This window comes from Crocodylus siamensis, chromosome 2 (assembly GCF_052110815.1).
Source record: "Crocodylus siamensis isolate JL-2025a chromosome 2, ASM5211081v1, whole genome shotgun sequence".
NCBI classification, from domain to species: Eukaryota; Metazoa; Chordata; order Crocodylia; family Crocodylidae; genus Crocodylus; species Crocodylus siamensis.
The window spans coordinates 81,479,320-81,503,356 of NC_143396.1; the positions used below are offsets into that span (position 1 = coordinate 81,479,320).

The 24,037-nt window shown below is 39.4% G+C and overlaps 1 protein-coding gene across 1 annotated transcript in view; it reads left to right on the plus strand.

Annotated features, from left to right (window-relative positions):
* The window catches only part of SPOCK3 (SPARC (osteonectin), cwcv and kazal like domains proteoglycan 3), a 513,922-nt gene that overhangs the window by 451,579 nt on the left and 38,306 nt on the right, over window positions 1-24,037 (plus strand). The window contains exon 7 of the mRNA XM_090036237.1: window positions 7,581-7,700. Coding sequence (XP_089892363.1) covers window positions 7,581-7,700 — 120 coding nt within the window. The remainder of the gene's footprint in view (window positions 1-7,580; window positions 7,701-24,037) is intronic.

Below are 24,037 nucleotides of genomic sequence, written 5' to 3' on the forward strand. Positions count from 1 at the left end.
CAGACCAATTTCCAGTTGCTTATAACAGTAAAAGTGTTATGTCTGTTCCTGACCCTTATGTGAAAGGATCTTTAATTACATGTGTTCATACCCTGTGGTAAGGTTAGGGCTGCCATGTGTAGGCCCAAAGGGCTAGCATGCAGTCCACAGGCTCTTGCTCGGCTGCCACTCAACTCCCTCCCAGCTGTAGCAGCCAGGAGGAGGGTGCTAGATTGCTCAAAGCTTCATGACAGCCCTGCATTAGAGAATTCCAACCTTTACTTTGATATAAAATGTAACTCTAAACAAAGGTATTTATTTTTTATTCTTAAGCATAAGTAACTGTCTCCCTAAAGTAAATAGTACAATCTCTTCCCTCCTTCAAGGAAGTCAGTCCTTCTAAAGGGTGAAAGTTAGATAGAAGAATCCTACATGCATACAAAATATTTTTAATCTTATTTTCTTCATTTCTGTGTACTTATAAATGACTGTTACATTTCAGTTTTTATAATGAAATATGTTGTGTTCCAGTAAGCGCATTCATCCCATTTTATTTGTTTTAATTAAAATATTATTGGTCTTTTTCCCTAGTAATCAAAATGTATTCATTATTTTAATTACTTTTTTCTTTATGTTGTGTTGTACTGCCAAAATGACCAGAACGATATAATGCATTAGAATGTTCAGGTAAGTACCATATTCAGGAATAACTACTCAAATTGATGGATAGTGACACATACTAGATAAGGAGTTTATCATTATGTCATCTTTGTCATTTACAAAAACACAGAAGATAAAGAGATTTTCTGAAATGAACTCCTGTTTGGTGTATTTTTATAATACATCGTATGTCCATATCTGAATTTGCTTTCTTCTGCTGCTTTATTTTCAGCAATAGGAAAGCCGTAGAATCATAAAAAAATAGATTGGGAAGGGACCTCAAGACCTCAAGGAGTTAGATGAACTCCATATCATCTAACTTAGCCCCCTTTTCTGCATGGGATCTGTATAAACAATTCCACACCTTCCCAATGACAAAGATTCTATAATCTCTCTAGGTAATATTTTCTAGCACTTGATCCACCCTCATGTATAGAAAGCTCATCCTAATATCCAAAACAGATCTCCTTTGTTACAGTTTCTGGTGACAGAGAAAAGAGTTCTTCACCATCCTTTTAATAACAACCTATTTTGTATTTGAAAACTATTATTTAATTCCTCCTCCGTCTTCTCTTCTCCAAACTAAATAATTCCAGTAATCATAGATTTCATAGACATTAGGGCTGGAAGGGACCTTGGGAGATCATCGAGTCCAGCCCCCTGCCCAAAGGGCAGGAAGTCAGCTGGGGTCATAGGATCCCAGCAAGATAAGCATCCAATTTACTCTTGAAGGTGTTCAATGTAGGTGCTTGAACCACCTCTGCTGGCAGACTGTTCCAGACCTTGGGGGCTCAGACAGTAAAGAAATTCTTCCTTATGTCCAGCCTGAAATGGTCTTGCAGGAGTTTGTGACCGTTCGACCTCGTCATCCCTTGGGGCACTCTGGTGAACAAACGTTCCCCCAGATCCTGGTGGTCACCCTTGATAAACTTATAGGTGGCCATCAGATCACCCCTCAGCCTGCGCTTTTCCAGGCTAAAGAGTCCCATGGCTCTCAGCCTGTCATCGTAAGATCTGTTTTCCTGACATCTGATCGTGCACGTGGCTCTCCTCTGGACTCTCTCAAGCTTCTCCACATCCTTTTTGAATTGTGGAGCCCAAAACTGGATGCAGTACTCCACCTGCGGCCTCACCAAGGCCGAGTACAAGGGGAGAATGACGTCCCGGGATTTGCTTGAGAAGCATCTATGGATGCAAGCCAGCATTTTGGTTGCTTTACTAGCCGCAGCATCGCATTGCAGGCTCATGTTCATCTTGTGGTCAATGATGACCCCCAAGTCTCTTTCTTCTGTAGTGCTATCCAACGTAGCACTGCCGAACCTATAAGGAAGCTGCAGGTTTTTCCTCCCAAGGTGGAGAACCTTGCATTTTTCGGTGTTAAACACCATCAGGTTCTCATCTGCCCATTTGCTGAGCTTGTCCAGGTCAGCTTGGATCACCCGCCTATCTTCTGGTGTGGATGCTTTGCCCCAGAGTTTGGTGTCATCGGCAAACTTGGCCAGTCCACTCCTGACTCCAATGTCCACATCATTAATGAAGATGTTGAACAGGATGGGTCCCAGGACAGAGCCTTGAGGGACCCCACTGGTCACAGGGCACCACGATGAGTGACTGCCATCAATTACAACCCTCTGGGTCCGACCACGGAGCCAGTTTCCCAGCCAGCAGATTGTGGTGGAGCCAAGGCCACAACTGGGTAGTTTGGCCAAGAGGTGATCATGGAATACCAGATCAAAAGCTTTTTTGAAGTCAAGATATATGACATCAATCTCTTCTCCCTTGTCCAGGTGATAGGTCACCTGGTCATAGAAGGAAATGAGATTGGTCAAACAAGAGCTACCCGCAACAAACCCGTGCTGGCTATCCCTTAGAATGTTAGCCTGGGCCAGTCCCTCAAGGGATGGCCTCCTTAATAAGCTTTTCTAAGATCTTCCCCAGGATAGAAGTCAGGCTAATGGGCCTGTAGTTAGCCGGATCCACTCTCCTCCCTTTCTTGAAGATCGGCACCACATTGGCCTTCTTCCAGTCTTCGGGCACTACACCAGAGTGCCAGGAGTTTTCAAAGATCCGTGCCAGGGGCTGGGCTATGACGCTCGCCAGCTCCTTGAGTACCCTGGGGTGCAGATTGTCAGGGCCGGCTGACTTGAAGGTATCCAGCTTCTCAAGGTGTTCCTTCACGAGGTCAGCATTTATGGAGGGTAGGGGATCCCCCTCACCCAGATTTCCCTGTCCCATAGCAGGCATGGGCGTCCCATGGGACTGATGAAAGACTGACGCAAAGTACCTATTTAATAGGTTGGCTTTTTCCTGGGCATCAGTTGTCAGTTGCCCCATCTGGTTTAGCAGGGGTCCAACATTGCCCTTGCTTTTCCTCTGGCTCCCCACATATCTGAAAAAGGACTTTTTGTTGTCCTTGATGCTTGAAGCTAGTTGGAGTTCAGTTGCAGCCTTGGCTTTCCTGGTTTGCTCCCTGCAGGACCGGACCAGTGCAGAATAATCCTCCTTGGAGGTGAATCCCGTCCTCCATCCTTTGTAGGCTTTCCTTTTTAGCCGCAGGAGGTCCGCTAGGTCCCTAGAGGGCCAGGAGGGCTGCTGTGCCTTCTTGCTGCCTTTCCTCCATGTTGGAATAGATTTAGCTCGTGCATTGAGGATCGCTTCCTTGAGAAGCAACCACTCTTCTTGAACTCCCATCTCCCTGGGGTCATGGTCCCTGAGGGCCGGACCGACAAGCCTCTTGAGCTTGTCAAAGTCGGCTTTTCTGAAGTCAAGGACCAGCCCTTCCTTATATGTTATGTTTTGTAGACCTCTGATAATTTTTGTTGCTCTCCTTTTGACTCCTTCCAGTTTGACTAGTTGAAAATTAAAATTTGATTGTCCCCCCCAAAAAACATGCAAAAAGGAGGGGATCCCTGCAAAATCTAAAACTGAAAAAATGTATTTTTATTTCCAGAAACAAAAATTACTATGAAAAAAACATTTCAAATCATTTTGAAACAGCTGATGGACCATCAAAATTTTTTGAAAATTTAGATTTGCTAACAATTTCTATTGTTTAAATTACTTGCTAACATGCTCGTAAATGAACAGTACATTATTTGTAAAAATACTTGAGTTTAGTATTGAAGTGCAGGATTTCTTTATAGCTCTCTGTTTTGCATCTTTGCTGGGAAATGTAGACCACAATTTTAAATTATTAACAGTGCATTAGTAAAGGTAAGCTGTATCTATCTTGTAAATTTCACATATAAAAGACATCTGCTTTTACTTGACATATCAGAGGTGTGTCACAAACCAAATATGCACTGTGCATTTAAATTCATAATACTGTAAATGTAATTACCTGCCATGCTTAAGAGCTGACTCAACCACTTGAGTAGCTATGGGGCATTAAAAAGGCAATTGACAGTTTGTAATCAGGTTGTTTTGCATTGCCTTGATTTTTGAAGATGATGATCTATTCCCATCCTAAAGTAATCCAAATCATTAAAATTAGTGACAGCGAAAAATGATAATTTTTTCATTCTCTTTCTCTGTTTTGGAATCAAATTATCATTTAAAGTGTAAACATGAAACAACAAAGTTTGGAAAAAAGTTCAGTTATTTTATATTCTGTAAACTTTGAGGCATTTGCCTTAATTCATGATCAGAAACCCAGCCCCTGAAAATGATCTTTAAACTGCATCTCATCAAATCATATTATTCAGGAACTATCACACTATGTCTTACTGCCTCCAACAATGGACAGCAACAAAACTTTAAAAGAATAAGAGCCCCACTGACATGAGATAATCTAATGTGGATGGTAGATGTTATCATTGTCTTCCTTCCCCTGTGCTTAAGATTCTGCATCTATGATGGCAGAGGATTTGTTCATGTTCCATGCAAGTGTTTTTCTAGCTTGGGACGTGCCCTTGGAATCCATGTAGCTTAAATTCATTTTGGAGTTGCTGCCTATAGATAGCTATAACTTCAAAAGGGGAGGGGAAACTTGCCACTTAGTAGCATGTTTCAGCTCTTATTTAATTTTCACATCTATACTCCCCTATGCCAATGTAAGTGAGCAAAGTTTCTGTAACTTTAAACCTAAATAAAACAGATAGAAGATTGAGCTTTACTTCTGCTGCACAGAAGGGGAAAATTATATCAGAACAGCTTATACCAGCATACCTTAATACTGGTGTAACTGTTATGCCTGACCATACCCACCACAATCATTGTTGATACCATATTGATCAAAGTTGACACTTAATTTTTATATAAGACCTTGTTTAAAAATGAAAGAAGGTATAGGCTTTCAAAATACTGAGTATATGAGAGATCCAAAGAATGAAGGGAGTCCATGTTATCTAGACACCTAACCAAATTAAAAAGAACAAGAGCTATAAAAAAGTAACATCTTCATTCCCAATACTTGATGACAGATGGCATCTTCCACCAGAGAAACACTTTGATTCCTAATCTCTCAATCTTTCTCTGATCCACACCCAGCCAGTGGTGAAAAAGAAACACTCCATGGTATTTGTCTAGTCACACCGCACAAACAAAGTACCTGGATTTTCTGTCCAATAGATGCCTAGCTGCTCATACTAGATTATTGCCAGCTCTGGGATTGGTAAAAGCAAAGTGCCATCATGTTGCAATCTTAACTAACAATATCCAACGTATTTAATTTATCCAAGTTGGGAAGGGCATTTTCAACCTGTTATTAGTATCCGATGTTTTTGAGCTTAATCACCAACAGACCAATACTGGTATTGATTCCATTTGTGTACTAAATTACATGGGAGGAAGAATAATAAGTCTGTGTAAGGTTCACAGGAAGAGAGCACAAAACATGTTTTTAGAAGAAATTCAAGTGGTTGTTTTTTGATATATACTAATGCGTGCACAAATTCCATATAGACATTATTGACAAGAAGTATCAAAGTTTGAAGAGCGATGCTCTGAGCAAAGAATGAATAAACAGCAAATATACAAATACTGTCAATTGTATCAGGGGTTTTCCTTTACTGGCACACTGATTCACTTCAGTTTTACTTTAAAATCAAAAGAACAAGTTCCAAGCTGCCATTCAGATAAATACAATGTACACAACATATTACCAGTAAGTCTCATGCATTACAACAGCATGTGCCAAATGCAAATAAAACTAGAGGCTTATATACAGCAAATGAACATCAGCTTTAGCCTGAAGCTATGCTACCTTGGGTTGTGAGACTTCAGAAGGTAAAACAGTTCTGAGCTTAGGTAGTAATTAGGTAGAAACCAACAAGTTCATGCATTTGGAATACTGCTTGTTGATTTTTATAAACAACTATCTTTCCATTGAGTCAATACTAACTTAAAATGTCATATTATGGGGTTATGGTATTAGCTCTGGGCAGGAAAGGGCCCACTGGTGCATCCTAATCAGAGGCTAGAACAGAGGCATCTGTGTTTCCCATAACTATTTTGAACTATTTTGAACCTTGATTCCTGCTGCACTATTGCTGCCTTGGCTCGGGCCAGCCGCCCCTCACCGGCGTCGCTGGGCACTGACCCCGGGGCCCCGCACGCCTGCTATATGAGCCCCTGTCTCTGCATGAGTTGTCCCTTGTTGGGCCTGTAATAAACAGCATGTTAACCATGGGCATGACTACACATATGCCTTAAAATGCATTAACTTATTTTAATGCATATTTAAGCATCACAAAAAAACATGCTCTTTAGTTAATGCACATGAAAATAGGCTAACGCGCTTTTTTCTAGTACCTCACAGTAGTGGGCATTTTTACATGTGCTTCAGAGTAGGGGTGTGGCTGCTCTAAAGCACCCACAAATTGTGTATCAGATTTCCCGTGCTTCAAAATGGGGGCAGGGGTGCTTTTACTAAAGCTTGTCAAACAAGCTTTAGTTAAAGTGCCTCCTGCTACTATTTTGAAGTGCAGGGACATGGATGCATGAGACATGGAGGCTGCTGGAACATGCTAATTGGCACGCTCCGGCAGACATGATTAATCAAGTCTGCTGTGATGCACTCCTTCCACAGCAGCCTCCCTCCACATCTGCAAGCACTTCCTAAAATGTATTAATGAATGTGTAGACATGCCCCTTATATGCATGCTGCTGCTTCTCTTGGCCCCAAGCATAACATCTACTTTGTGTGGAAGAGGTGTGGAAGGTTATAGGTGTCCTCTTTTGGAGTCTACTGACATCAGTGTGTTAGAGTAATGGATCCAGGAAATGGAGTGTATCAACTGTCCATGTGCTTTCTCCTTCCCATGGAAAGTAGAAGCTGAAATGCAGTAGCTTAGCCCTCAATGGAAAAGGGTAAATTGCTGCAGGTTAGCTTCCATTTGTTATGAAGTAAAGATAAACATGGAAGCTTGTTACCTTGGAACAACTGATGTGCAATGAAGTCTTGGCCCATTGTTTATATGTCAATTTCTTTAGACACTTATTCATAAAAATCCCATCACACCTTTCCTAAGTATATTAGCTAATAGCCAGTTTAGGTTATTTTACTCTGTTTACTCCAGTTCCCACCTACTGTTTCATTTAGATTTGAAATTGCTCTTCACTTGTTGACCTAAAGCAAGTGCTATGAAGTAGCTGCCCTGTTTTAAGTTAGAAATTAGTATATTTCCACAGTAAATGGAGTGCTTCTGTGTGGATATGTATATTATATGTAGCTAGAATAGCTTATAAAGTGTTCTAGTATCTTCTAGATGAACAACACCATACAGATGAAAGATATACTGGAAAATTATTTATATATTACCTATACTAATTAAAGTTATGTTTTAAGACTGCAATTGAGTATTGAAAGACTGAACTCCTATTAGGAGGAAAAACAGAGACTATATTTCTCTTTTTTTCACTTTTTAACATCATTTGAAAGGTATCACTTATACAGGAAATACAAGTAATAAAAATCTCACATTTGTTTGCTTGTTTTTCAGTGTGCAGTGATCTGGAATTTAGAGAAGTTGCAAATAGATTGCGAGACTGGTTTAAGGCACTTCATGAAAGCGGAATCCAGAACAAGAAAACCAGAATTGTACAAAGGCCTGAAAGAAGCAGTAAGAGTTTTTTACTTTGATACTTTCCTGCACTTTGTTTTTGCTTTATTAAGACTTCAATTATTCCAGTGATCTCAAAGCTATGTTTTATGAAGCAAAAGCAAGGAAACATTAATTTATTACTTTAAGGGATTCATTTTGTTATCTAAATGTGTTTCAGGAAGTAGAAATATGTTTTAATATCAACTTTCAGCATTCACTTTAATCTTTAAGAGTTTTTTGGCAGAACTTTGTCTAGTGAGAGACTATGTGGAAGCTATTATTCATAAAGCTGCTATTTAGCTCTAGGTTTGAATTAGAATAGTAACACAGTAGAAATGGTTTCATAAAGCCTGATAATTAGTAACCCTGTGAGGAAGTGTTTCAGAAAAAAACAAATGAGGGGTTCTGAGCAACTAGTCCACATTGGAATACATTGATGCAAAGAAGTTTGTAATTACCAGTGGTTGTCACCACTAGTGGGTTTCATAGTGGTTGTTGATACAAAAGAATATAGGGAAAAGGAATGAGTAAGAAAAAAGGAATTTTTCAAGGATATTCTCCAAAACAGAAAAAGAGTCAGAAGTACTAATGAAGTGGAAACAGTATGGGGCCCATATGGTTTTGAACTACCTTAAAAATGTAAAGAGATTTCTTGTTGTAGTAAAACAGTAAAATTTCAAATTATGTAATTATTTTAGGATTTTGTTTAAAACAGCAATTATAGCAGGCAGCAGTTCTCTCAAGAATAATGTCCTGCTGTGGACCAGAGTCAGATTATATTTTGTAAGCATTAAACCTCTACCTTCATTAATATGAAGAGCAAACTCTCTATGAATTCCTCCTGTATATGTTTTATGGATCTTACCCACCACTGACTGCTTTTTGTTCCTCCATTGTTAGTATTTTAAAGTAGTCACATTTTTACCTTTGTTTGATTATTGTTTTTACATTATACACATTTTCCCTAACAAAAATAATTCCATTTATTTTCATGTAATTGGAAATGGTATTTCTGAAAGTGATTTTTCAAGGTAAAATAACAATAACATTATGAGAACATAATATATTAAAAAAGAATTTAAAAAAAAATCAGCACCTTACAAATCTGAAAAGGGTCTTCACCCAGCACGGTCACACCGCAAGAGAGAGAAATTTTATTTTTGAAAGAGCCATCCAGATACTAGGACTGCGCGAATTGGAAGCCAATTTGATTCGTAGGAAATTCGGCCTGATTCGGAGACTGAATCTCCAAATCCTAATTGAATCAAGAGATCTATTTAAAGCTCTGAATCAATTGGAAGCATCTAAATCAATTTGGTGATTCGGCCATAAACTAAACGGGCAGGTGACACAGCTGCTTCCAGCTGGTAAGTCTGTTGGGGTTGAGGGAAGGGTGGGGGGATGTGGGCATGGCAGCGTTGGGAGCAGGGGCTATGCCCTGCTGCTGCTTTCCCCCTTCTGCCTGGAGCAAGCCACACCTGCATTGCACTTCCCTCACCCTTCCCCCCCAGAACAGCTGGGCAAGTGGCAGCAGGGCAGACCCCCTCGCTCAGAGTGCTGCTGTGCCCACATCCCATACCACTCTCCCCCCCTTCCCAAGTAACACTCACTCCTGCCCTGGCTTGGCAGCTTGTCCCAGCCCCAGACCTAATCCTCCCCCACCCCCCACAACAGACTTATCAGCTGGAGGCAGCTGTGCTAGCCTGTTTAGTCTATGGCCAAATATCCAAAGTGACACCAAAACTTCCAGATCTGATTCAGCCAAATCAAATCAGGACAGTAATTCGAATCTCCAAATCGAATCACTGTCCTCCAAGTTAGCCAAATCCAAATACAAAGCAAATACTTACCACTTCATACAGGCATACCAGATACCATTCGAAGGTTTGCTGTAGTACAAAAAGAAAATCCCCATGAATCGCATCAGTTATGACATATCACCCTTCCCTGGAACCTACGTGGAAAATCCTCAAACAATTGCAACCCATACTAAAAGAAGACCCAATTCTTGAAGAGATCTTTCCAGAAATACCTAGCCTTTAAACAAGCACCACACCTTGCTAACCTCATCACCAGAAGCAAACTCCATACGACTCAAACCACACCTAATGCATCCAGACCATGGCAGGACAAGAAATGCAAAACCTGCCAACACATCTCTACCACTCCTACTATAACCACACCCCAGAACAGAACCTTCACCACTACTGCATCTTATACCTGCACCTCCAGAAATGTTATACATCTCATCCAGTGCACCAGATGCCCTGATGGAACTTACGTAGGAGAAACCAAACAACAACTGTGGATGGGAATGAACGCACACCAAAAATCCATCAAAGACAAAAATATCCAATTAACGTGTGGGGTGCACACTTCTCACAAGACAATCACTCCCTCGCTGATCTCTCATTTCTAATCCTCAATGGGAATTTACAAAACACTTTTCATAAATGAACCTATGTACTTCACTTCTTAATTCTATCAGATACAAAAAATCATGGACCTAATATAGACATGGATTTATGATGCATTACAACATACCTGACATCTGATTCACTAGGTGCCTGCACTTTTCTTTCCCCCTCTTCCTCCCCTTCCCTCCTTTATCTTCCTAATTTCTAGCTGTTTACTTTTTCACAGCCTCTTTTTTACCTTGAAGAATTCAACTACAGTAGAGTCTCCCTCGCTTACCTTTGACATGATTTCCCCCTCGTTTCCCCGATCCCTTCCCTACCCTTTGTTTTCCTAATTTCCACCTGTTTACATTCTCACTGACATCCTGTCACACTTTCAGCTTCTTTCATTCCTTGAATAGCTCAAAACAGCAGAGACTCCCTATGCCTGAAGAAGGGTGTTTGTGCCTGAAAACTTGCAAAGAACTTTTTTCCTGCTACTCAGTCTAATAAAAGATATCACATCTTCCCAAAGAAACTTGCCTACCTATATCCTTAGACCAACAGAACTACAACCAAAAACCCTTAATTTGTTTTATCAGGGAATAGTTTCATGTTCTGCAAGGTTTGGATAGAATTATGTTTCAAGGTAGAAACCATATATATTTTTATTAAGCTTGGGAGGTGGGGGGAGTTCATTTTTATCTAAAAAAAAATCATTTATGAGTTTACAGCATGACTGGTTCTTATTTCTTTCCTACCACAAAATAATTAAAGAGGACAAATATGAAAACACTAGTCTCTTTAAAAACATATAATTAACCAAATAACCTTACAAAACTGTCTGTTTGGCCATCAATCCTTTAAAGATATGATTAAACCAATAAAGCCATACACTGTCCCAAAGTTTGTCTGACACCACGTCTGATTGATTTTTGCATGGAGTTCATTGAATAACTAAGAACCCACAATTGAAAAAAAAGCTTCCTGCAAACCTGATTATGCCTTTGGAGGGTTTGCCCCTGGGACCTCATATATTTAGGAGTATAACACCAGGAAGTGACAAAAGTAGAAGTCAGCAGGTCTTAGTTGCTGTAGTACATGTAAGGGGAAAAGATGTAAGTAGTCAGCAGTCTCTCAGGTAAGGGGATCCACTATCCCATGGGAATGTAAAATTCCTAATTAACATTTTATACATAATCTAATGCAAATAGGTAGCCATCTTGTCTGATAAGCACTTCAGCCTCTTTCTCTTCTACAAATCTTCAATTTGAGGAGTTAAAAAAGACAAGAGGGTTTGGATATACTGACTAAAAGTTCTGCAGTTTAACATTATGTTTACACAAGTGTTAATGGAGTGTATAATCTCTTACATTCACCTTGATATTATATCATAAATACTGCCTACAACCTTTAAGGAGCATCCATCTTAAAAGCTAAATAAAAAAAAACCGAAAAAATACCTTACATATTTTAAAAAGAAAATAAAGAAATCAATATACAGCTTAATAAGGCGTCAAGCTTTATGAAAGGCCCCAAAATTAAAATTGTGAATTTTTATAATATGTGAGAATTTTTTAACAAAATTACAATATTGAACTCCAATAATCTTTTAAAATATTTAGAAAGTTTCACATTAACCTTTTAAAGAAGGGAGGATTCCTTACTGAATCAATGCTAATTGCCAATATTGGTCAATACCAACTTGAGTAGGATAGGAATTTCACCTTAAGATTTTGATTCCCCCATTTAAGAAACTGGAGTTATTAGAAACATAAGGCTTGCACAAAGTAAGAGCCAGCAATTATTAGGGGGTTAACACTTCTCACAGCTATGGGAAAAGATAGATGTTGGTATAAATATTTAGATTCTATAAAGCCATCTTTGCCCTTTTATGGCCAGAATTTGAGTCCATGTATGAATTGAAACAGGCTTCAAAAGCCTGTTGTTATGAGCCAATTTCCTGTTTGTAAGTAGGTGCTTGTGCCAAAATTTGATTTTCATGTAATACATTTGAATCTATTACCATAGTTACTCAAACATAAAAAGAGGTTTTTTCCACAAATCAGCATTTGGGGGGGGAAAAGCCCCTCATCTTATATTCTCATGCAAAGTGGTGGGAGAAACAGGCAGCTCCTGTAGCAATGACTCTGGCCCTGATTCTGCATCGGGGTCAGAATCAGACCCACAGCAGCCTCTTGCCCTTCCATCCACCTCCCTTCTGCAGCTTCTGCACCCCTGCTCACCCTCTTCCCTCCACTTTGCTATCAGGCACAGCACAGCTCTGGCTCAGGCTGGGGTCTCTCCCAGACATGGAGCACATGGAAACTCCTTCCCCTCCCTGGACAATCAGTAGCACCAACGCTGCTGCGTGGGCAAGTAAGGGCTTAGCTTCCCTGTGTTGTGCTCCATGCTGTAGGGCAGAGCATCAGCATCTGACAGGAAGTTGGGTAGGGGGGTGTAGAGTAAGAGGCAAAGACCATGGGGAGCAGGGGGTGACAGGGTGCAGGTGGCTGGAGGGCAGGAAGGCTTTAAGGGAAAGAGGTGGAAGGAGCAGAAGGCAAGGGGGCCACTTGACCACCCTCCATGGCAAGACAACCCTCCAATACTTAGATTCTAAACCTGGAAAATTATAACAAATTTGTATATTGTCTATATAAATGATCTAATTATTGGGGGGTTGTCTTATATGCAGGGGTCATTTATATTTGGGTAAATAGAATAATATTCATATTGGTTTTATCTCTTCACTACCCAGGATCATAGGGGGAACAACACTGATGCCAAGCTAGTTGAGATGAAAGTGTTAGTGAGTTTTGGAATGCTATTATCATCTTATATAGTGTCTTAGAAGTACCCAGCAGTGTTGCTTTCTGAAATACCCATGGTCTTTGTAACTGAACCAGTTTCCAGTTACACAGTGTGATTATGATATTCATGTCATGAAATCCTATTGCAGCACAAATAATGCCTAGATTACACTTTTCTACCCCAGGATTTTTCAGTTCCTAACATAATATATCGTATTTATCATTCCTTGCTTTTTCAATCGAATATATCTGCCAAATGGGAAAAAAATAGTTAACAGAAAAGGAGAGGCAGCTCTTTACTATAATCTGTCTCTGTGGTCTTAGCACATATTTTACAGGCAACTGAAATATCCCACTCTTGTTGTCCACAACTTTCTCAGACATAAGCTGGTGACATGTCTCTCCTATTGTAAGTCCATGCTCTCCCTGTGGATGAAAAAATGTAAAGTGTCCATTGCACAAAATTGCCAACTCTGTCATACTTTATATTAATCTACAACCAAATTAGTATATTCACTTATAAATGTGACCAATGGCTTCTGAGGCCTGTCTGGGCCCTAACTTCACATCTTTCCTATAAACTGTCTTTGCTTTAAGATCTCTCATTTGATTATTCTTCTAATGTGAGGCCATAATTAAATTCTAAATTTGTATTTTCATGTCCCCACACTTTATATATAATATAAGAGGTAATAGTCATCTTCTTAGATATATTGACTAAAAGCTCTACAGTTTAACATTGTTTACACGAGTGTTAGTGGAGCTTATAATCTCTTGCAGTCACCTTGATACTGTATCATAAATAGTGCCTGTGACCTCTAAGGAACATCCATCTTAAAAGCTCAATAAAAAACAAAAGAAAAAATACCCTACATGTATGTATCTACTTTTAGGAATAGACTGTGCTAATGCAGAGCTCTTATTAAAAGCCTTGAAAACACAGGGATATAGCAGCCCTAAAACTTGCAACAAAAATAGTTAAAGGGCTCGGGCACATTACTGAGAAGAGGCTGAGGGAACTGACTTATTTAGTCTAAAGAAGAGAAGACTGAGAAGGGATTTAATCACAGCCTTCAACTACATGACAGGTGGTTACGGAGAGGATGAAGCTGGACTATTCCCAGTCGTGGCAGATGACAGAACACAGAGCAGTGGTCTCAGGTTGGAGCAAGGGAAGTTTAGGTTAGATATTAGGAAAAACTCTCTCATGAGGCGGGCAGTGAAGTGCTGGAACAATTACCCAGAGAAGTGGTGAAATCTCCATCCGTGGGGGTTTTTAAGGGCCAGCTAGACAAAGCCTTTGTTGGACTGATATAGTTGGGGATGGTCCTGATTTTGAACACAGGGTTGAACTGGAGGCACTGACAGAAGTGACATTTTGTCACCCAGCTAGCCTCCTGAAAATGCATTGACAGAAGTGCATGGCAGCAGAGCGCTTTAAAAGTGCCTGATACTGTGGCAAATGAACACTCCATTATATGAGGATCAGATGAGGTGCTTCAAAGCAGAGTGCCTTGATTAACCTCTGTCAGAAGCAAGCCTGAGCAGATGGAGCTCCAATCCACCTGTCCAGCGTAGGCCGGGCAAACCCCACACTGAACTCCCTCCCCTCTCTTCCCTACCACCTGTCTTGAAGACAGCACTGGAGCTTGGGGAGAGGAGAGGAAACGGGGGGGGGGGAATGGGATGGGACTAGGGCAGAGAGGTTGCAGACACGCAGCTGGCTCCAAACTGGATCTCAATCCCTCAACCTCCTGGAACCAACAGAGAACTTGTGTTAGGTCATGGGGATTGCTGTAAATCATGGTTCTTCCTGCACATCTCTCCATGTGCTAGATGACCTTCTGAGGTCCCTTCCAACCCTACTTTTCTATGATTCTATGTTTGTTGTATTGTATGAAGCTAATGGCTCTGGGGGGAAGTGTTATCAGGTATTCCAGGTATAGCATTTTTGTCTAATTTTATTCTTTTCTGATCACAAATCTTAGGGGGTGATTAAATGGTTAAATGTTTCTTTTACCATTTTAAAGTCAACAGGTTTGTGAGATGAAAGTAAATCAGTTTTGATTATTACTACTGGCCATTTGCTTGATGCAGTTTGAGTATTTCAACATTCTGCTTGTTTGCACTGGGTCTATTATTATTGTCTTTTTGTGGCAAAAATGAATCATAAGTACTGAGTGCATTGTCAAAACATTAATGAAAAACTGTATTTCAAAAATTGTATTTCGTGCACCTAAAAATTGGGGTAGAGGTGTTGAAATGTTGGTTATTACTTATAGGAAGTCTGGAAGTTAACTTTTTCAATATTACAGATAGTCTTTAAGGAGAAGAAAAATTCTGATATCTTTTTCCTTGCACAAGGCTTTATTTATGTGATAAAAGTTTATGACTATTTGAACAGCAATTTTTTTTTAATGTTAGCTGCTTAACATTAAAACATACAGCTGCATTTACAGAATTGAAAGTGAAGGTCTGTTCACTTGCATATTAGTTCAGTCTACACAGTTTAAACTAATCTGTGAAGATTGACTCGATTCAGCCGTGGGGTTTTTGATTGTCTGTACTTAGCCTTTTAGGCCATGTAACAGTTAAAGCAGGGGGCACCGACTTTGGAAAGACTTCCTAAACACATGTGCTTGAAGATAAAACCTCCCATTCTGAGTCCTTACGATTCCAACCTATACTTGGTATTGACTACTCTTCTCAGAGGAAATCAAATCCCTGTTTTGGCAATAGTTTATCTTCCTTGCTTAGAAGCATTTAATTTTTTAAAAGCATTCATAGACTCATAGAATTGTGCATGTACAATTTGAATCTTCAGGTCATTTAGTCCAACCATATACATGCATGCAAAATTCCCTCTTCCACAGAAGTGTCCATGACATCTTTTCTGTATCTTTTATTTAATTTAGGATTTTCCAGTTCCAGTGTTTGTTGTTGCTTGGAGAATTATTAAGAGTACATTTACACTGTGCAATGCAATGCCCAGTAGAGGTTCCTGAACTAATCTGGGTACTGGAACATGTATAAATGTGTTAGTACCTGTTTAGAGGCAAGATATATTAGTCTGGGCAGAGTGCTGCACAAATCTGGTTGTGCTGCTCATTCCAAGATAGTTTAGGTATCTCTGCACTCTCCTGGATTATTTTGTGCAGACATGTCCTAAAAAACCGGAACTCTTCTAGTTCCACCAGGGTACTGCTTGCAAACTGATGGTTTCTTGGTAGCCTTGTTTCAGTTTCTTACACATAGGACCCTGGAACACGTTACACTTCTTGCCCATTACATGCAAGTATCAAATGACAAAACATAACATGCCAGACGTGAAACCAAATTATCCCTGAATAAAAATGGTATATCGGCCCCAAAGAAGTTGCTTATTGAAACAGTAACTTTCTTTGTGGTATGGAAGTATCTTGCGATAAGCTTAACATGTGGCCAGTTATTCTCAGGGTAGACCTGGAAGGTGGGAGAGAGGTTGCACTACTACATTTGCATGCCCCATCTTCTATTCCTGCTACACCCAAAGTTTTAAAGCAACTGCCTGGCAGTGGCAGCAGCATTTCTATTCAGCTAGCAGTAAGGGAGTTAATTGGCTTAATGTCTCATTAAAATCTACCCAGTTCCTTCTAAATTCTTCAATCCACAGGTATTAGTGACCATCTAGCCTTTATAATGGTCTTCGTGTTCCACTAATTAAGCTAGCCTGTCTTCTGCAATTCTTCTGTCCGTTAGCTGCTCTTGTTCCTATTTCGGGCTGATTTTAACTAATTCCAATAAAGTTATATTAATTTTTACATCAATCTTAAACTGAATGACCTAGCCGTAGGTCGCTAGCATATTAGTAAAACTTTTAGTTTATTTTTGCATGGAGAAAAATGCGTGTGGTGTTATATGTGATGATTTGCTTCACTATGTGCACTGTACCTTCCAAAATCCTAAATCCGCCCATGGATATTTGCATATAAATATGCAACAAATATAATTTGTCAGGGCCCATAGTCTGTTCCTGCTATCAAGCAGTAGTAGTTCAACGCTTGACTATTCTAATCATAATTGTTACTCAAAAAAAAAGAATTAAAAAATTGGCATGAATGTAATTTATAAACTGTCACAGTGGAAGTACAAATACCATGCTAAAAATTGAGAGAAGTATAGACCATTGCTTTTTTAACCTATTCCTATGAGATTGTATTTGGCTGTAATTTTGCTTATTGAGATTAGTACTTCTCAATATTACAAACTAAAAAAATTCTAACATTTAGTGGGACTTAATTTACAAATCTTGAAACTTCTTCAGAATCCAGGTGGATTTGTTAAGGTAGTTTTATTAGTAATTGTTTGTATTCAGGGTGTACCGAGAAGTCCCATTATATTAAGCATTGTGTAAGCACATAAACCTTAAGTCAAGGAGTTTAGAGTCTAAATAAGCAACACAAATAGAAAAAAAAAAGGGAAATATTGTTACTCCAGTTGACAGATGACAAACTGAGGCAAAGAGAGAGTGTGAGATTTTTGCTGCTTTATTAAAATAATGTTAATGGGTTTATTTTTATTTATGTATTTATTTTGTTGAGGAAAATGCAAGGGATTAATGCCTGCCTAGTAAACAAGCAGAAAGAAATGTACAAATCCCTATTTTGTGAACTGTCAAACTGTCTCTGAGGAACACCTGCTGTCAACCTTTTCATATTAGATCACTAAAGAATCAGAGGCTGAAGATGATAAAGTGGATCTCCCAATGGCCCATAAAGAACTTGACTTCTTAAATGGTAATATACTAATGATTTTGAGGAAGTTAAAGAAGACATTACAGCTATGAAAAACAGTCACTTGTAATCCACTTAGTCAGAAATAATAGAAGGAGATAATACATTGGGATTTCAGAGGATGGTAAACTGATTTCAGTACAATAAAGAAAAGATGAGTTAAAAAAAAGATAACCCTGAAAATGTCAAGGTCCTGCTTTGACTCTATAGCTTAAAAACTCTGACAGCTGCAATCTCAGAGAACCTGTGCAGGTTGAGATGCAACTGAGATTATTCAGACAAAATGTAATGTTTTATTTTTTCCCCTTATTATTTTGACTGGGTGTCATATGGCACCCCACTACATATGGCTATGTAAGAATTTGGCAAAATAACCTTGTCTGTCTTGCCTCTTTCTTTGCATGTTTTGTATACAGAATAATGCTCAAAGTTACTGGAGATAAGAAAGAATTATAGTTTTAAAGATCATTTCTTGTTTCCTTGAAGATCTTGACGTCAGGGTTTACAGTATAAGAAAATGCCAGGTACCCTGAATTGCAAAGAAATTGCTGACAAGCTATAGAATTTAGTGCATCCTGAAATAGTCAACTTGATGGCAAGTTTCCTAGAAGGAAGAAAGATTCCTTTTTAATGAACTGGCCACTGCAGAAGCCAAAATGAAGAACACACTTCTGGGAAAAAATTAGAAAGAAAGTCCTCTTGTCCATAATTACAATTAGAAAAAACATAAAACATAAGTTGTATTTGTCCAGTTCTGGTTAGACTAAGACCTTTTTAGGGATGTAAGCACACCGTCTATGACATACATTGAGTGTCTTGTTTTCCTCAAGGAGATGTGAGCAGAAATTTCTACTCACCAAATGTCCAAGAAGTAATGCTAATCCAGCTAAGTTGTCCCTGCATGTCTGTGTGATACTCTTATACTCTTCCCAAGTACTATGACCAAGTTTTCACTTTTCGTGGCTTCCTTTTTTGAGTTTCAACTCACTAAAAAATTGCTGTCTAGCAAGGCTGGCCTCCTGTTTCATGTTCTACTTTTCCATTGCAACTGAATAGTTTGCTTCTGCATCCCTAAAAAGAGTCTCCTTAAAGTACATCTAGCTCTCCTGGACTCCTTTTCCAGACTTGCCTTCCAATGGAACCTGTTAACCAGTTCCCTAAGTTGATGTCTGCTTTTCTGAAGTCCAGTGTCTTTATTCTGTTGCTTTCCTGCCTTTCTCCCCTTAGGATCTTGAACTCTATCATTATGTGGCCACTGTCACCCAAATTACCTTCCAGGTTCACTTTCGCAGCCAATTCATTCCCTCTATCTAAGCAGCAAGTTAAGAAGAGATTCCTCCTTATTTGGCCTCTCTACCATCCGTATCAACACACTTCAGGAATTTGCTGGTCTGCTTGTGCATTTCCTTCCCAGCAGACATATTGATAATTAAAGTCTCCCATGGAAACTTAAGTCCTGTGATTTGGAAGAAAGTCTCATCCACCTCCTCTTCCTGATTTGGTGGCCTGTAGCAGACACCCCCTGCATTGACATCCCTCCTGCTGCTCTTCCCTCTGACCTTTACCCAGAGGCTTTCACCAGGCTTCCTTTCCATTTCATACTGAATCTCCAAACGTGTATATCACCTATATATAGGGCAACACCACTTCATTTCTACCCTTGTCTATCCTTCCTGAACAAGCTAAACACATCCATAAACATAGTCCAGTCATGTGGACTATCCCATCATAGTCTCTGTAATAGCAGTTAAATGATAAACCTGTGATTGTACCAGAACTTCTAATTCTTCCTGTTTGTTACCCAAGCTTCTTGTGTTGGTATATAAACACTTCACGTATCTAACTGATCTTTCTATCTTCTCTCTGAGAACATTAAGTTTTAATTCAGGTAGGCTCTTCATTTACCTCTGAGCTTTTGTCTTTATCCCCTGAAGACCCTAGTTTAAACCCCTCCTCACTAAATTAGCAAGCCTGTATGCAAAGACACTCTTCCCTCTGTTCTTCGGGTGGACCTCATCTCCTCCCACTAATCCATCTTCTTGGAACCCCACCCCATAGTTGAAAAAGGCAAAACCTTGCTTGTAAAACCATCTGTTGGCATTTTTGACAGTCCCTCAATATGAAGATGATAGTCTTCCAGTAGACTGGGGAGTTATCCGTGAATCCGTAGAAGATTGAGGAGGATTATCTGAAATCCTCATAGTTGACTGCAGACATGGGAAACAGTTTCAGGAGGAAGGAGCAGATCCTGGTGATGTTTGTGTCACAGCTCTTTCCTGTTTCTTTCTGGTCTATCCACCTCCATAATGAATTTGCTTGAAATGATCAAAGCCTTGTCCTACATCACCATGCTATGGAGACAGTTCAGTGCTTGAGTCTCCCAGGTATTGATGTTAATATTGCATTTCTTTAGATTGGCTTTCAAAGTGTCCTTCAATCTATTCTTTTTCCACACATCTATAGCAGTGCCCATTGGTGAGTTGGGATATAGGACCTGGTCCGGGAGCCAGTTGTCAGGCATCTTTATGATAGGTCCTGTCAAACAGAGCTGGTGCCATATAAACATGGTATCAATTCTAGTGTTATTTCCTTAAGCCAGAACCCTGACATTCATTCTTCTGTCTTTCCAATAGATATGGAGGATTTTCCAAAGACATCACTAATAGTAACATGCCAAAGCTTTCAGGCATGTCCAGTATGTCATCCAAGTTTCACACTCATGCAACAGGAAAGGGATGACAACAGCCTGGTAGATGAGATGCTTGATTCAGGTCCTGATGTCGTAATCATTGAAAACACAATTTTGGAGAGATCCAGAAGCAACCCTAGTTTTATCCGATGTTGAATATCCTTGCTTATGTCCAGTTCTAGAAGTGAAAGGGTCCTCTTCCAAGCCATTGCTTATCCTGGTTGCTTCATACATCTATGCATATGCAGTCATTTATTTATCTCCAGAATGCATCTGTTTGTAGCCAGACCTTACTCTTGACTAAAAAAGAGCACCATCTGGGCCTATGTCCCCTTCATTCTTGCACCCAGAGTCATGTAATCACTTTTGATCTGCTCAGGGTTGCCCCTGGCAGTATCATTAGTTCCCATAAGGGTCAAATGTGCTAGACACTATACAGAGACAGGACAAAAAAGAAAATTTCTGACAAAATAATGTACAAAATAAGAGGGGCAGATGGGGAAGTACAAAGAAACAACAAGGCCAAGCTGGTGAGCATTGAGAATCTGGTCTCAGATGGTAGCAGACTCGCTATTGTCAAGTAGTGTTTACATTTTGTCTCTATTTTTCCACATTGTTATGAATTTAATATTTTAAGGCCTTTCCCAGCAAGAGGCAGAGAGATAAAAAAAAAATTATGTCACATCTTATAGTGATGAGAATTGATTCTTTCTTTCATATTCTTTTTTTCATCAGTTTACATACAGGCCCATCGTTGAGCTTTAATACTAGATAACCATTTATCAAAAATGTGTATATTCACTTGCACTCTTTGTGAACACCTTTTCCTATACTGGGCAGTAAAATGATATTAGAAAAAATTGCTTTGCTTGTATTGTTTTTGGCAGCTTACACAAATACTTTTTGTATAATGTAATCTGTAAGCCCAAAATGCTCTTTTGATTCTTACCTAAACAGTAAAAAAAAAAAATCTACCATAACTTATGCTAAGATTTGTGCTGGCATATTTAATAAATAGGCAAGCATTAGGTTTACCCCAGAAAGTAGATTATTTTTCTAAGGAGCCGCTGAGAAGTAACCACCTGTCCTACAAGACAATTTTTAGGGACTGTATTTGATGTAGTGATTTTGAACCAAGAAATAAGTTTTCCCTTAGGAATGACTTGGCTGAGGCATGAAAGTTGTGCTGAAGATGCTGTTATGTCAGTGTTATATATCAGTCTTTCCAGTACATGAATGAACAGTAATTTGAATAAACCTTAAATACTTCTGTTGGCTCCTTCCACTCATAGAAAACACTCATATATATGTGTAAAACCTGTCTCATAAATCTAGAACATGTAAACAAATTTCAGATCATCAGGTGAGATAATTGGATACCCTGTGTGAAGAGTTAGATCCAGGACCTCAGGCATGCTTTAGCAGGATATAATCAGGGAAGGTCATGCTTTTCATGAAATCCTTCCTCTTTGTAAGCATGCCTCTTCTTCAGAGTCAGTCTCAAAAGCTGAACAAAACACTGGCAAGCATGTGCTCAATATATCTTCTTCATCATTACACAACACAATAAAAAGGTCTGGTCTTCAAATAGGGTTGTGGATCCTAGCTGTCTTTGCCAGTTCCATTCCTGTGCTCTGCTTGACCTTGTCTCTAGTTCCTGCCCTGGTTCTTGTGTGCCTTACTTATTTTTCTGACCCTAATGTAACTGATCAATTCCTGACTTCAGTTTGTTATTCAGATATTGGTTCTTGTCCCCTCTTCCAACTTTTAATTTTGCTCTACTCATTGAATCAAAGGTTTCCCACAACATAGTTTCTGATGCTCTGTTCCCCCAAAGTTTACTTGTCAAAACTATATTGCACAAGTTAGTGTAGTATCTCAGAGTAGCTATACACATGATAGACCTCTCCTTTGGTGTGTGTTATTTAGCACATGTTGGAGCAGACTTGATTAATTAAGTCTGCAGCAAGTCTGCTGGAGCATGCTAGTTAGTGCACTACACCCTCCTTATTATGTGTATTCAGCATCCCTGCACTTCAAAATGGTGGTAGGAGTGCTTTTAACTGAAGCTTGTCAAATGAGCTTCAGTTAAAGCTCTGGTTCTACCATTTTTAAGTGCAGGACACTGAATACACGTAACACTGCGTGTGCTTTAATTAAAATGGGATTTAGAGCCGCTGTAATTAAAGAGGCCTCCCCCCCACTCCACCCTGTAGCCCATAAATATACGGTACCAGTGCCTAAATAAAAAATACTCTAATTGCTATAAAGATATGTTTGTGGTATTTATCTAAGATATCTGGTGTTGTTTTCTCCATTCATCTTCTACTTTTTCTCATTTTTGCTTTAGCTATGAAAAGTTTAGATGAAAAATGGCATTTTGTAATTTGAATTCAAAAGTCCTTTGCTCATACTTTAGAAATTAATTTCTTGGTCATGGGCCATAATTGCCCCAATTCCACAAAGTGCTTCAGTGCCATCTTAAATTTAAGAATGGATTTTATCGTTAATTGGAGCCAAAGTTTTTCCTTTTAAGATCATAAGTTCCATACTGTGTCAGATCCATGATCCATGTAACCCAGTGTCCTGTCTCTGATGGTGGTGGATGCTTTAGAGCAATGGTTCCTAATCTGTGGTACAAGTACCACCAGTGGTATGCAGACAACCTGTTAGTGATATGGGTTAACAGATTTATTATAATTACTTTATATGACAAAAAATTGCTGGTGGTGCATAACGTTGAACTGAAAAATTTGCTGGTGGTACTGAATGTTGTATCATTTTACTTTGGTAGTGCACTATCTGTTAGAATTTGGGAACCACTGCTTTAGAGGGCAAAGTATATGTATAGAGTATGTCTAGTAATCCTTCCCTTGTCATGTCCTCCTTGACATCAACCATCACTAGTTGAAAGATGTCATAGGAATAAATCCCTGACTGGTCTATTTAATAGCTGTCCTTCATGAATTTGTTTAATCCCTCTTTTTTCACTCTGGTTATACTGTCGGCCTCTACAACTTTCTGTGGCAGTGCATTTCACAAGTAAATTATGTACTGTGTTTTTAAAAAGTACATCCTCTTGTTTGTTTCAAACCTTTCTCCTGTTCATTTCAGTGGTTACTTCTGTGCTTCCTATCCCAAGCTATGTTGGTGCAGAAATGTAACGGTAAAGGAAGAAAGTAATTACTAAGAGGATACATCTACATGTGAAATTAATGCAATGCAATGGAGTTTATTGCTTCCAGGCACAGCATCTTCATGTGCTCCCAGGACAGGAGCACACTGAGCCAGCATGGCACAGCCCCAGCTGGCAGGGAACCTGAGGTGTCAGCCTGCCAGTCTAAAGCTACTCTTCCCTAGTTCAACATGCTGAGTAGGGACTTGCTGTGGCACAAGGGTGGCAGCAAGCAGCTCCACACTAATACCCTTGTGCACCAGCCAGCCCCAGTCATGATCTACACATGCATTGTAATGAAGTAAATAACTCAACTGTAGAATAGCACTTGTCTCCTACCTCAGAGTTAATTAGTTTTCTCTGGCCTAATAGCTCTGCATGTGGAGATGGTAATGCTTTACTGTGGACCTAATTAGGTAGCACCACAGTAAGCTTCTTGTGTAGATGCCACCAGAGGGAGACAACCTACCTAGATAAATAACTTTCTTCATTTAAACTTAGGTTCCTTAGAAG